The sequence below is a fragment of the Tarenaya hassleriana genome, unplaced genomic scaffold, assembly GCF_000463585.1.
Source record: "Tarenaya hassleriana unplaced genomic scaffold, ASM46358v1 Cleome166, whole genome shotgun sequence".
Classification (NCBI taxonomy): Eukaryota; Viridiplantae; Streptophyta; class Magnoliopsida; order Brassicales; family Cleomaceae; genus Tarenaya; species Tarenaya hassleriana.
Genome location: NW_010965082.1, coordinates 19,427 through 34,522, shown reverse-complemented (window position 1 = coordinate 34,522; position 15,096 = coordinate 19,427). Strand labels below are relative to the sequence as shown.

The 15,096-nt window shown below is 34.4% G+C and overlaps 1 protein-coding gene across 1 annotated transcript; it reads left to right on the top strand.

The window, feature by feature from the left end:
* The first annotated feature begins 6,380 nt into the window (after positions 1 to 6,380).
* On the top strand, positions 6,381 to 9,193 carry LOC104809789 (protein indeterminate-domain 14-like). Its single transcript, XM_010535865.1, has 3 exons — positions 6,381 to 7,000; positions 7,236 to 7,638; positions 8,344 to 9,193. Exons 1-3 carry the CDS (start codon positions 6,838 to 6,840, stop codon positions 9,089 to 9,091), a joined length of 1,314 nt encoding a protein of 437 aa, XP_010534167.1. The 5' UTR covers positions 6,381 to 6,837; the 3' UTR covers positions 9,092 to 9,193.
* Positions 9,194 to 15,096: the final 5,903 nt, after the last annotated feature.

Sequence of the window (15,096 nt, the reverse complement as noted above, 5' to 3'; positions counted from 1 at the left end):
ATCTCTTCATTTTCATTAATTGTAGATACTTGATTCTCTTCATTATTAACAATGTCAACGGTCTCTTCTAGAGAAATATCTTCATTTTTATTATCATAATTGTTTGCTCCTTTTCTTTTTCGAGAATTTTTATCTTTGGAACCAATTGGTCTACCACGCTTTTGGCTTACCTTAGACTCACTAACAATCGTAGGTTGTTCTTCATATATATCAATTCTAATCAGAGCATTTACAGCTGGAATATGAGATTTTGTTACTCTTTTGTGATCAATAAATGCATATGGCAGTTGATTTGCAATACCTTGCAAATGAATTATCTTTTGAACTTGTAGTTCACAATCTTTTGTTCGAGGATCTAAACCTTTTAATGATAATTCATTCCATGATATCTCATTTTCCAGTTGCTTGTTATTTCCCCATAACGTTGGGAATAATGATTCATCAAAATGACAATCTGCAAATCTTGCAGTAAATAAATCTCCGGTCATTGGTTTTCAATATATTTGATTATAGATGGAGATTCATATCCAACATAAATTCTCATCCTCCGTTGATGTCCCATTTTTGTGCGTTGTGGTGGACTAATTGGAATATATACCGCACATCCAAATGTTCGTAAGTGGGAAATATTTGGTTCCTAACCATGAATCAATTGTAACGGGAAAATATCATTATAACTTGGTGGTCTGATGCGTATAAGTTGTGATGCATGTAGAACAACATGTCCCCAAGCCCCTATAGGAAGGTTCGATTTTATAAGTATAGGTCTCGCAATCCATTGGATTCATTTTATAAATGATTCAGCTAAACCATTTTGAGTGTAAACATAAGCTACAGGATATTCCACTTTTATCCCAACCGACATACAATAAGTTATAAATGATTCAGACGTAAATTCACCAGCATTATCGAGTCGAATTGTTTTTATCAGATAATCGGAAAAATATGCCCGTAACCGTATTATTTGTGCAAGTAACCTTACAAAAGCTAAATTACGAGATGATAATAAACGCACATGTGACCATCGAGTTGATACATCGATCAGAACCATAAAATATCGAAGTGGTCCACATGGTGGATGAATTGGGCCACATATAGCACCATGAATTCGTTCCAAAAATGTTAACGATTCATTTCTTATCTTAGTTGGTGAGTGTCTTATTATCAACTTTCCTTTGGAATATGCAACACAAGAGAATTCGTGGGATTCAAAAATCTTCTGGTTTTTCAATACATGACCACATGAATTCTTAATAATTTTCTGCATTATTGTTGAACCAGGATGGCCTAATCTGTCATGCCAAACCTTAAATGTATCTGTAAACTTCTGGTTTACAATGTCAATAAATTTTGAATTTACTGTATTATATGATTCACTCATTCTCATAGTTATATAATATAACCCATATGAGAACGCGGGTAGTTTTTCTAACATATATCTTTTACCCATCATAGTTGAGGTAATGCAAAGATATTCCATATTTCTTTCATTCATAGTCTCAATATGATATCATTTGAACGAATATCCTTAAAACTTAACAAATTTCTTTGAGACAGACGAAAATAATGCATTTTCGATCATGAGTTTTGTGCCATTTGGCATAATAAAACTTGTTATTCCAGTGCCCTCAATTATTTGTGCACATCCTAATATAGTATTGACGTGTGCTCGATCATTTCTCAAATTAAAGAAATATTTCTTATATTTAAGAATAGTGTGCGTTGTCGCACTGTCTATAAGACATATATCCTCAACTTGGAGCTCAGAATGATATTTATCCATAATCTAGAGAGAATAAAAATTAAATAATATAATGCATAAGTATATTTAAAAAAACGTTAATAATAAAATAAAACATAGTTCATAACAATAATAAAAACTTAAGATAAATTTTATATTTCATAAATATCTTGATCAATTCTGATTATTTCCATCTTCATGATTGATAAGGAAATCAGCTGCATCCAGATGTATCAGATCATCAAGACCTTCGTTGAAATCACTGGAACCGTCAACAATGAAATTTGTTTCAATATTTTTCTCTTTGTTCTTCAAGAATTCTTGATAAAGATTAACAAAATGTTTTGGAGTGCGACAGGTCCGCGACCAATGACCTTTCATCCCGCATCGGTGGCATATACTTTCCTTTACCATTTTATTCATTCCACCATCATAACTTTCTTGGGTTTTATCCCTCTTATTATAGTTGCTTCGGCCACCAGAAAAATAACCTCTTGCTCTCCCTCGTCCACCTCCACGTCCATAGCTTCGACCGCGACCACGACCACGGTTATTATTGAATGCTATCACATTCGCTTCAGGAAAATGGAGCTGAGCCAGTAGGACGAGACTCATGATTTTTCATTAATAATTCATTGTTCTCAGCAACAAGGAGACAAGAGATCAATTCTCCATATTTTGTAAAACCCTTTTTCACGATATTGTTGTTGCAAGATCACGTTCGATGCATGAAATGTGGATAATGTTTTCTCCATCATATCTGAGTCAGTAACAGTTTCACCGCACAATTTCTTTTGTGAAATGATTCGAAACATAGCCGAATTATACTCACTAACAAATTTAAAATCCTGAAAGTGAAGATGCATCCAATCGTAACGTGTTTTTGGGAGAATCACAGTTTTTTGATGATCATATATTTCTTTTATTGATTTCCAAAGATCTGCAGGATCTTTATGAATGAGGTACTCAATTTTCAATCCATCATGAAGATGGTGGCGAAGAAATATCATTGCTTTCGCTTTATCTTGGTTGGATGATTTATTCGATGCAACAATTGTCTCTTCGAGACCTTTAGACTCCAAATGGATCTCTACATCCAACACCCATGGCAAGTAATTCTTGTCGGTAATATCAAGGACTTCAAAGTCGAGGTTGGTTAGATTCGACATGATAAAACTATAAAAATAATCGAAATGAAAAAATATAAGTTATTAGATAGATTTAGAACTTTTCTGATATACAAGATCCATATATATGGCGAATATAGAGCATACTTAGTTATAATAATTTTTATAATATAATATAAAAGAAAATATATAAATAAATAACAATAAAATTACCTTAACGTGTTGTAAATAATAAGAACTAAAATACAAAAGGAGATACGAGATGGAAGAATATTTCTTTTATTGTTCTTTCCTTTTAGTGTGTTTTGAAAATAGTTTACACATGCCTATTTATAGGCTTACAAAGATGTGAAATAATATTTTATGAATTAAATAACAAAAAGTGTTACAAGAAGAGTAAATATAAATATTCATTATTTTGTAAGTTTCTTAACAGAAAAATCGCATATAAATATTTGATTTTTTTGCAGAATTCTCAAATAAATACTTGAACTATAAAACTTCCATATAAATATTTAAACTTTTCAAAACTTTTACAAAAATACCCAGACTTTTGAAAATCTCTCAAATGAAATAATATGCTTTAATAATGTTTAACGTGTCCGAATGTTAAGTCATCAATTTTTTATGGATTTCGTTATAAATTAAACGTCGTTAATGGATTTTGGTTTCATTTGGAAGATTTTTAAAAGTTTGGGTATTTATGTGGAAGTATTGGAAAGTTTAGATATTTATATGGAAGTTTTATAGTTCATGTATTTATGTGAAAATTTTACAAAAGTTTAGGTATTTATATGCGATTTTCTCTTAAAAGGTGTCTACACACGAATAAACACTTCTTTTCTACCATTTGTACAAATCAAAATCTCCTTCATTATCCAGCAACAAGAAGAAGGAAAATGATTGAATAGAGGACCTCTCGAACATTTAGCGGGCTCGACAGATCATTGGGAAGATTTGCCTCTGGGAGCTTGGTGATAGCTGTGAGGAAGCCATAAAAAGGATTATCTAAATATATGGTATGCAATACTGCTATTAAGATGAGTCTAAAACATTTTGGTCATTGATAATGATAATCTTAATTATCTGTTTAAAGGGTAATAACAAGTTATTCAATGATAAAATATATTTTAATATAGGATTTAGGATTTAAATTTTAGGAGGATACATTTAATACTCTTAATAGACTAACTAAAATGTCTTGAAATCTATTTATAAAGGCATGAAGAGGTGCCGTTTCACCCGAAAATGTATGAGCAGTACCATTGTAAAACATTTATCCTCACATGCATTTATCCACTATCAAACATTTATGTAAATATGATATGTGATGTGATAATATGAATTGACAAGCAGAGTTGTCTTAAACATTTTGTGCGACCCCAAAATGAATAGACAATTAAATAAAAAATTGGTAAAATATAACTAAAAATCTATAAATTTATAAATCTAATATAATATCAAATTTCTAGCTCTATCCCGATATATAATATTAAAAAATTAATAACATAAAATAATAAAAATTGAAATAGATATTCAATACTATATAATAGTACATTAGAAATAAATATTCAATACTTCATACATTGATAATAGAATTAGTATTTAGGTGTCGAATATTGGATACAGAAAGAGAAAATGATTTTGTTTTAAATCCAGATGAAAATTTTTGATGGAATCTTTTTAGTTTTACTTTCATAAAAATTTAAAATGTTAAAATAACAACAATTTTTAAATGTTAATCAATATTAAATTATTATTCTTTAGTTATATTTGAAAAGTATTCAATAATAAAAAATTTATAAACAAAAAATAAATTAATTAAACATAAAAAATTTAAAAAATCATAAGCGAAGTCCGCTGTAACCTCTCCGGTTGCATTGCCCTTGAGATAACCTTGTTTACAAATATTCGTAATGAGTACGAGAAATGTAAACTGTTATATTTATAAATATCACATACGACTTTGTGTTATACAAAGTTTTTCATAAATGTTTTATAAGAAATAATAAAAGTACAAGTTTTTTCAAGTTTTGATTCTTGAGAAAAAAAATTATATTTTATTGTAGCCGATGAATAGTTTGTCAAAACCCGAAATAATTTTGTGTGAAGATAAATATACTCTTTGAAAAATGTTGATCTATATCTGGAGAGTTTTATTTATTTTTTCTTTATTTGCGAAACTATTTCTTTCTTAACAATGGATACAAAAATTGTTTCATCCGAAAACTGATGTATCTGCTTATAAGTCAACAATTTAAAAAAAAAGATTAAAGGGAGTCCGAGAGGAATAAAGCTAAAGAATATGAGATTTGGAATCAAGATGGCATTTGGACTATATATATACACTTATATATATATATATATATATATTATAGGTTAACTTTGCAAATGATACACAGGAGCAAGCATGTGATGAGAATCCATCCCCCCATCCTTCACCCATTCTTTCCAACTCGACAATTGTTCCTCTTTTTTCTCCCAAAAGCATCTTCGTCTTTTTCCTCTTCTTTGTTTATTATTACTTAATTTACTCCCATTTTTTACTGTCCCACTTGTTCCGCCTCTATTTTGGACGGTGTGTTTAGTTACTATACATATAATACGTGGATGTATACACACAACCCTTATGATAAATTTTAAGTTTTTTGAATAATTATAGTATTGTTCAAAGACGATAGGATTTCAAAAAAAAAATAACGTTGTTTGATTACTGCATTGTGTATATTTGAATATATTTAAAACTAATAAGAAGAAATTAATAAAATCTCACCCCTATCTATGACATTGTGTTAATTGTCAATTTTTTGGATAATTAAATATTTAGAAGTAAATACAAATAATCAAATTCTATTGGTTTTAAAAAATTAGTTTAACACAAATAAAAAAATATCCCTCCTGTTTATTTTGATTAAATGTTTTTATTAATTAGTAACGAATGTAATATGTCAAGAATCTCTCTATTAATGCTTATAGATTTGGATGTATTGTGATCTCACATATATAATTATGTGTGTATAATAATGGATATTTGTTTTTTTGTTTTTTTTTTTGTTAAAGATGGATGTAGGTTGGTTATGAATTTGGTTGAGATAGAAACATATATTCTACGACTGTGGTATCAGCCCAAAAGGTCTAAACTCATACATTTGTCATCATTAAAAAGGCATGCCCAGTATGCAATTTCCTAGATTAACAGTTGATTTAGATTCTTTAATATGATTTTGAATATATATATATATGTATGTATGTGTGAAACAAAAATATAAATGGTTGAAAAAGAATATTGCATGGTATGAAATAATAATGTCTGGTATTTGTTTTTTGTGAGAGGGGATGTTATTTTGTTTCTTGTCCAAATGCCTTTGTGGGCTCCAAGTTTCACTGCCCCACCCCAACCCTCATCTTTATGTATACAATTATATGTAATTATGTATGTGTGTATATATATATATATATATGTATATATGTGTTTGTATATTATACTGTAGATGTAGAGAGAGAGAGAGAGAGAGAGAGAGAGAGAGAGGAGGATCGTAGGTGTAAAGAAGATTGAGGCATCAAAGACCATACAATGCCTTCTCCAGGTAAGGTGAGAGGTCAATGAAACCATCAACAAATAGAGAAAATTTGCACAGGAACAAGGAGCGAATTTTCCCGAGAAAAGGAAAAAAAAGTTCCCTTTTCTCTGAAGGAAAAAGAACTTGAACAAAAGCTGATTTCAGAAAGCAAACTCTCTCTCTCTCTCTCTCTCTCTCTCTCTCAGCGCTCATCTCGCCTTCTTCTTCCATCGGTAAAAGCTGAGAGACCACTACCTACCAAATAAAGAAGAAAAGAGAGAAGAAGAAAACCCTCTCCTCCCCACATGAAAAACAAAAGATTCTTGGATTTTGTTCTTATTTTTCAGTAAGCCAGTACTCTACTTCCACTATACCACCACCGGGGAAAAAGGGGTTAATATCGCATCCGATGATAGATTACGATACCATCAACAGCAACAGCAGCAGCAGAAGCAACCCCCACAACAATCACCGAAACGGTCCATCGTCTTCCTCCGATCATCTGCTCGATAACAATGGATCCGCCTCCTCCGCTTCCCAGAAGAGAAAACGCAGGCCCGCGGGCACTCCAGGTTCTTTTTCTTTCGTAATCCAACAAAAAGTTTGTGTTTTTCCATATGGCGGTTTCTTTCTCTCACCAAAGCTTGTGTATTCTTTAATGGGCTTCGATAATACGACCAAAGTTTGTGTTTTTCGAATGGGTTTTGCATAATCCGACCAATGTTCGTGTTTTTTCGAGTGGGTATTTGATAATTCCCTTAATCAATAATCGATCCTGATGTGCGATTTTCCGGTGGAGAACGGCAGATCCAGACGCGGAGGTGATGTCGTTATCTCCGAGAACGCTCCTGGAATCGGATCGGTACGTGTGCGAGATCTGCAGCCAAGGGTTTCAGAGGGACCAGAATCTTCAGATGCACAGGAGAAGGCATAAGGTACCATGGAAGCTTCTGAAGAGAGAGAACAACCAGGAACTGAGAAAGAGGGTCTATGTCTGTCCTGAGCCGACGTGTCTCCACCACGATCCCTGCCATGCCCTCGGCGATCTTGTCGGGATCAAGAAACATTTCCGGCGAAAACACAGCAGCCACAAGCAGTGGGTCTGCGAGAGATGCTCCAAAGGCTACGCCGTTCAATCCGATTACAAGGCCCATCTCAAGACCTGCGGCACCCGCGGCCACTCTTGCGATTGCGGCCGCGTCTTTTCGAGGTCAGTACGCCCAAAGATTCTCTTTGTTTCGACCAATATATTCTGATTTGGAGGAGGAAATATAATGTTTATAATGTGCAGTTCATGTGGGTAACCCTAGATCAGTTCGAATTTGTAAGGGTTTAAACTTAATGCGTCGGGTATTTTTTTATAATTAAGAAAGATTTTTCCTGGAATCTCATGCTAAATAAACCAAAGAATGTTTTTCTAGTAGGGCGTTGGACATGTTACCACTCACACACACATGTATGTATGTGTATATATATATATAATATACATGTAATGCACATAAACATCCTGACAATGGAAGCTCGAATTAATGGGTCGTTGTGGTGCTTCACTGTTCCCGGAATTATTATATTATTAAAGTAATGTGAACTGTTTTTTTTTTATATAAATGTAAAAAACTCACGTTGACCCCATGACTTGATTTCCGTAACTTGCACTTTGTATGCATTTGTTTAATATGTGAAGGACTTAAAAGTCCTGTCACGTTATATTAAATCCATTCCCAAAAAGATACCTAAATCCCCGACTTGATTTTATATTATTGCACCCATTTGTTTCTCCCTAACCCTACATGTACGTACGTGCTCCGTTAACGCATTTATTCCTCGCGCCTCTTGTACATATGAACGCATTGATTCTCTAACACTTCTTCTATTTGGACATTCTTGTTTTGTCCGTGTGTGCTTTGCTCAAAAGGGTGGAGAGGTTTATTGAGCATCAAGACAATTGCACCATGCGACGAGCTCAGCCATTGGCAGCAGCCGCCATGGCCGCCACGTCATCAAGAACCGCTTCAACAGCAAGCACTCCTTCCTCCGACACAGCCAACCTCTGCGTCGGCCCTTTGTTGCCAGGACTTCCCTTGCTAGGACCACCACCTACGTCCGATCAACAACGATCCACATTGCTATATCCGTTGGACCCTCGACCTCGAAATGACAACCCCGAACTCCATCTACTGCCATCAAGAAACGCAGATGAAACCCACGAGACAAGTCTCGAGCTTTCGATCGGGGTGACAACGCAAATGGCAAGGACGTCATTTGACATGCAGAGGAAGAATGGTTACGAGAAGGGAGAAACGAGTTCGAGAGCGGAGGTGAGCCTTATGGAGAGAGGGAGCGAGCAGCTGATGATAGCGGAAGAGGCGAGAAGAGAAGCCAAGAGGCAGATAGAAATGGCGGAGATGGAATTTGCAAACGCCAAGAGAATTAGGCAACAAGCACAAGCCGAGCTCGAGAAGGCGCAGATTCTTAGGGACGAAGCCACAAAAAGGATTAGTGCAACAATGATGCAGATCACTTGCCACTCGTGCAAGCAACAGTTCCAAGCTCCGGTGGCCGCCACGTCAGCGGTTGCTCCGCCGTCATTTGCCGCCGACGAGAGCACATCTCTTGCCGTGAGTTACGTGTCTTCGGGGACGACTGAAGGGGAAGGCGAGTGAGTGAGAGATAGGCAGTAAGAAGAAAGATCTTTTCGTTTTCTTGAAATTACCACCCAAATTTGTACTTTTTAAATTTCATAAATAAATAAATAAATAAATAAATAAATGAATATATAAATATATATACACTACAATTTTGTAAAAAAAAAAGGATCACATTTACCAATTTCTTTGAATTTCCTACTTAAAACCTTAAAACCGTCACAATTTTAACAGAAGGTTATATACATCAACGCAACGTGTTTAAAAATTATCATGTCATCGTTCGATAACATTAAAATAAGTGACGTTATCATTTTCTATTTAAAACTAATTAAAAAAGAAAAAAAAGAAAAACAAAATAAAAAACAATAATCAATAATCAATAAAAATAATACAAAAACTTTAAGATTAAAAATAAAAACAAATACACACACATATATATACAATATACATATATATATATATACACATAATATTGATGATTTAGATATTCTAAAATAATCTAAGATATGATAACAACATACTTTGTATTGAATCCATGGAGTATACAACATGTGGTCCAATGTCTCCTTTGCACCGCGGAAGACGAGATGTACCAGTTCCATTGGATTGAAACTGTAGGCCACAAACGAGAGCGAGCAACACTGGTAAAAATCACGTTGTAAGCAGCGATCTACTTGATTTGGCAAGAGTGAAACAACCGGATTTTCCGCTCTCAACTCACGGACATTGTTGTATTCAAACAAAATTTGACCAACTTGTTCGGAACATCATACTATCCAACCAAAAGAGAAGTCAACAACGAGAAAATCCACCTACTAGAAAAACATTTTTTGAGTTTGACAAATGTTTTCTTTTTAGAAAATCCACCTACTATGGAAGTTCTCCTGCTTTTTGTTATACGGTTTCTAAACTGTTGTGTAACTCACAATCTGATTCTTTTTTAGTAAATATATTAACATTTCATAAAAGAAAACATACTTTTTTATTGATTCATTTGTTAGATGCATTACATAGCTTTAATATAGTTTGTTTTGAGTTGGGTTCTCAAATCTGATTTGGACCTAACCATATGGATGTCCACCGAAATAACATAGGTTTGAGCATATAACTGACTCGAAACTATATGAAATATTGATCTTAACCCGCTAGAAAAATATTTTAGAGGATTATTTTTTTAGTGGTAGCATTCTCATATTGTATCTAGATCATTCGTGTTAATAAATTACTAAGTGTTGAAAATTAAACTTGATTTTAGAAAATCAATTAATAAATATTTTGGTATGATTATGAAAAATGTGATTAATATGAAAGGTGTGAGAAATGTGATTAATATGTTAGTGTGAGAAAATGTGATGAAATTGTAGTTTGGTGAGGTAGTTAGAAATGTGTAGAATATGTGTGGAAGAAAATTAGGTAAAAATGTGTTTAATAAGTGAATTAGATATGTAGTTAGGTGTGAGTTTATAGTATAAATATGTGTGTTTGTATGAAGTTTGAAATCAAGGAAATTTGAAGAGAGAAAAACAAAGAAAGATTAAGAAAAACATTTCCTCTTCAAAAAATCTTCAAATTCTTTCTTCTTCCAAATATTTCCTAATCTCCTCCAAAAATCCTAAACACTAAATAATCCTCCTCCTTCATCCGAATAATCCTCTTCCCTAATCCAACACTAAGTGACTACTACATATTGTCTTTCACTACAAAAAAAGCGGTAAAAGACGACGGACATTGCGACGGATGTGTCCGTCGCACTAAAATTAACGACGAATAACGACGGAATACAGATGGAAAATAATTCGACGTAATCCATAGGTTTCCGTCGCAAAATAAGACGACGGAATATGACGGACTATTCTGTCGCAAAATCTTTGCGACCGAAAACGAGGGACTTCTGACGGAATTATACGACGGACCATCCGTCGTAACTATTGGCTACGGATACCGACCGTATTATCCGTCGCAAGTGTTACGACGGAAAAGTTCGACGCAGTCCGTCGTTTTTAGCGACGGATATCCGACGCACCGTCTCCGTCATATATTAGGTAAGAAACGTGTTTTTTTTTGCTCAGAATGTCCGTCGCAAATGGTCGTATTCCGTCGTTGGTTTGGTTGTCCGTCGGTATCCGTCGCATGGTAGGTGGAAAACGTGTTAAATGCGAATGCCGACGTCCGTCGTTATTCCGTCGCAATTCCGTCGCAATTCGCAACAATATTACACCCATCGCATGTTTAGATCACCATATGCAAACGAAAAAAACACCAAAAAAACGAAAAAAACACCAAAAAAATGTCTTTCAATGCAAGAAGATGGATGTATGAAAGAATAGATCCATACACAAATCAAATATGCAAAGATTTTGAAGAAGCGTTGCAAGCGTTTATGACGTTTGTTACATCTCAACCGTCATATATCGAAGGATCGAAACTTCCATGTCTGTGTGTGAAGTGTGAAAATACGAAATGACAGTGTATTCAGCAAGTCTGGAATCATCTATACCGAAGAGGGTTCATGTCCAGTTATTTTGTTTGGCTAGCTCACGAGAAACATTGGACACGACGTCTTCATATGATGTAGTTAATCAAGTCATTATCGATGAGCAGCCAAACGAATTTCAACAAGGAGAAAGAAATCCGTATTCCGAAATGGTGATTGATGCGTTTCCCAATGTCGGTCAACCATCTTACAGGGAGGAAGAAGAGCCAAATTTCGAAGCTAAAAGGTTCTACGAGATCCTTAATACATCGAGCACTCCAATATATGAAGGATGCAATGAAGGTCTATCGAGATTGTCGTTGTCGTCACAATTGATGAACATGAAGACTGATTACAATATTCCGGAGAAATGTATGGACGGGTTTAGTCAGATGTTCAAACAATATCTACCAGAAGGTAATACTGCAACAGAATCATATTATGAGACGAAGAGTCTGATGCGGAAGTTGGGACTACCGTATAAAAAGATTGATGTTTGCGAAAACAACTGCATGATTTTTTGGAAGAACGACGAAGAATTGATGCAATTCGGTTCTGTGGGAAGGATCGGTATCGGCCACGACGAAAAGCATCCAAAAAAGGCAAGTTGATTCAATTGAAAAGAATGTTTTATATGCCTATTACAGATCGATTGAAGAAATTATATCAGTCTGAGAAAACCGCATCACATATGAGGTAGCACGACGAACATTGTACTCCAGAAGGGGAAATGCATCATCCATCAGACGGGTTAGCATGGAAACATTTTCAACAGGTATTTCCTGATTTTGCTCAAGAGCCTAGAAATGTTTATCTAGCGTTATGCACAGATGGGTTTAATCCATTTGGAATGTCGGGTCGGAACTATTTAAGCCCAGATGGTGTTCATGTCAGGTTTGATTTGATCAATATGTTCGAATGCTATTCCATACTGAAAATTGTTGATTTAGAGAGTTAATGTTTACACCCATCTGGTTTCCTGTCGGTTGACTTTGGTTTTGAAAGCTCACTTCGTTCTTCTTTCAGCTTCATTTGTTTTTGACATGTTAAGATTGTTGTATCATACCGAAAATTATTGATTTGTAGAGTCAATGTACATAAACCCCACTTGGTTTTGCTATAAACTTCAGTTTCTTCGATATGTTTGGTTGTGAATTTGTTGATATTTAGAGTTATGTTCAAGGTTTGGTGTTATATGATGGATTATGAATTTTTAACGGCACCAGGCTTTCATTCGATTGTGAACATTTCAAGTCCACTTGGTTTTCTTGATTTCGACTGAGGTTGAATTTGTTTCATATGGTTGAATGCGATGCGAGTTCATGTCGGCTGTGGTTCAAATGGTCTGACTGCTCTGTTCCTTTAGTGACCATTAGTAAAGCTTCTCTGTTGCACCTTGCGCCCTTAGAAGCCGTTCTATTTGATGTCGACGCAACACTATATGATACAGACCCCATCCACCTTATCGCCTTCTGAGAATTGCTTCAAGAGGTTTGCCGGATAGATTGATGTTGCTAATTGGTTTTTGTTGAAACTTTAGATCAAGCTCGTTTGATGCGAAAGGAAAATGATAGAAGACAAAGCAGTTGGAGGAAAATAAAGAAGAAGTTTACGTTGGTTTTTGGTGCAGTTTGTAGAAGTTATAAATGTGAAGTTATGTTGCAGTTTTATTTTGCGGTTATTTTTGTCTTTAAATACATGGGTTAGTATATGTAGAATATTATTGCAGATTGGTCTTTCTCTGTAATCCTCTCTTTTGAGAGTTTCGTGCGTATAAATATTTGTTATGTGAAAGTATTTCGATTTATAAAAGTTATCATGGTATCAGAGCGTTTAATGGTCTTTTTGGGATCTGTGTGAGTATGGGTTGTTAAAAACGATTTGATTTCGGGTTTTTGTTTTTGGGTTTGAAAGAAATGAGAGTCTTGCAATGAAGACGCTTTCGATATGGGCCGAAGAAGCGATGGTGCAGAAAACGGTTGTTGATGAACAATCAAAGATTGATTAGAGATTGATTTGGTAAGATTTTTGCGAATGCTGTGTTTTCTTTAATACAGTCAAATGTGTTTGTTTTAAGAAGGAAAAAAAGGAAGAACGAAGATGAACCGGAGAAGATTCGCTGCAACGGAAGACGACGATTCTGGGACATCGAAAAAATTGTTGTAAGTTTGTCGGGTTTGTAAACCTGAAAATTGCGGACTCGAGAAAGGGCAGTTGTTGGTTTAGTGCTCTATGATTTACTGTTTATGAGCTTTATTTAGATACATTTGATGCATTGATACTTTCTATGGTTTATGAGAGTATTTGATTCATTACATGTTCTTGTATACTAGATATGTTATGAAATCCATGTATCATTATGAATGATACTGAACTCCCTAGTCTTGTGTCATTATGGGAATGATGACATAATAAGACTAGTATGATGTGTGATTGTGTTGGGTTTCGCTACGGATTCCTATCATGCGATCATATCGATCTAGGGTTTGGTTTACTAGGTTTCATGCAGCGGAAGAAACATTTTAACCTAGTCAAACGTCACACGCAACCAAACCTGCAAAATCTGACAGATCGTGTATATCACCGAGGGAATCATTACACTACAAAAAAAATGGTCATTTCCAACGGGCAAATCCGTTGGAAATGACCAAATTTCCGTTGGAAATTAACGTTTCCAACGGATTTCCAACGGATAAATCCGTTGGAATTTCGTCGTTAGAAAACGGTGTCCGTTGGAAAACCGTTGGAATTTTCAACGGAATTTCAACGAATTTTTCCGTTGGAATTTTCCAACGGATTTCCAACCGCAATCCGTGGGAATTTTCCAACGGATTTCCAACGGATTTATCGGTTGGAATTTTCCAACCGAATTTCCAACCGATATCCGTTGGAATTTTCCAACGGAATTTCCAACCGCAATCCGTTGGAACATTCCAACAAAAAATTCAAAATATATTCTCGATCCCGACCCCGGCCCCGACATCTATCCCGATACCAATCCCGATCCCCCGACCCAACTCCGACCCTGACATCTATCCCGATCCCGATCCCGCAACTCACTTCCCAGTAGGTCACCCATCCTTCCACTGCTCCAGCTCAATCCTCCTTAACCCTGGAGTTCCAATTGACAATCATCCAACTGCTCCAAGTTAAACTTCTGATATTACATAACATTAATATATATACATATATAAATGTTTATACATATAAATATTTATATACATACATATATACATACATATACATATATATAAATATTTATATATATACATATATATATATATATATAAATATATGTATATATATATATAAATATTAACGTATGTATACATTCGAATTCATATATATATATATAAATATTTATATATATACAAACATATATATATACGTAAATATTTATATATATATATATGTATATATATATATATATATGTGTATATATAAATATTTACGTATATACACATTCGAATTCATATATATATATATATGAATTCGAATGTGTATATACGTAAATATTTATATATACACACATATATATATATATACA

Excerpts from the sequence above, each read along its gene's own strand:
- LOC104809789 (XM_010535865.1), top strand. The coding sequence starts at position 6,838 with ATGATAGATTACGATACCATCAACAGCAACAGCAGCAGCAGAAGCAAC. Across the intron at positions 7,001-7,235 it reads CAGGCCCGCGGGCACTCCAG|ATCCAGACGCGGAGGTGATG; the intron begins GTTCTTTTTCTT and ends GGAGAACGGCAG. Across the intron at positions 7,639-8,343 it reads TGCGGCCGCGTCTTTTCGAG|GGTGGAGAGGTTTATTGAGC; the intron begins GTCAGTACGCCC and ends TTTGCTCAAAAG.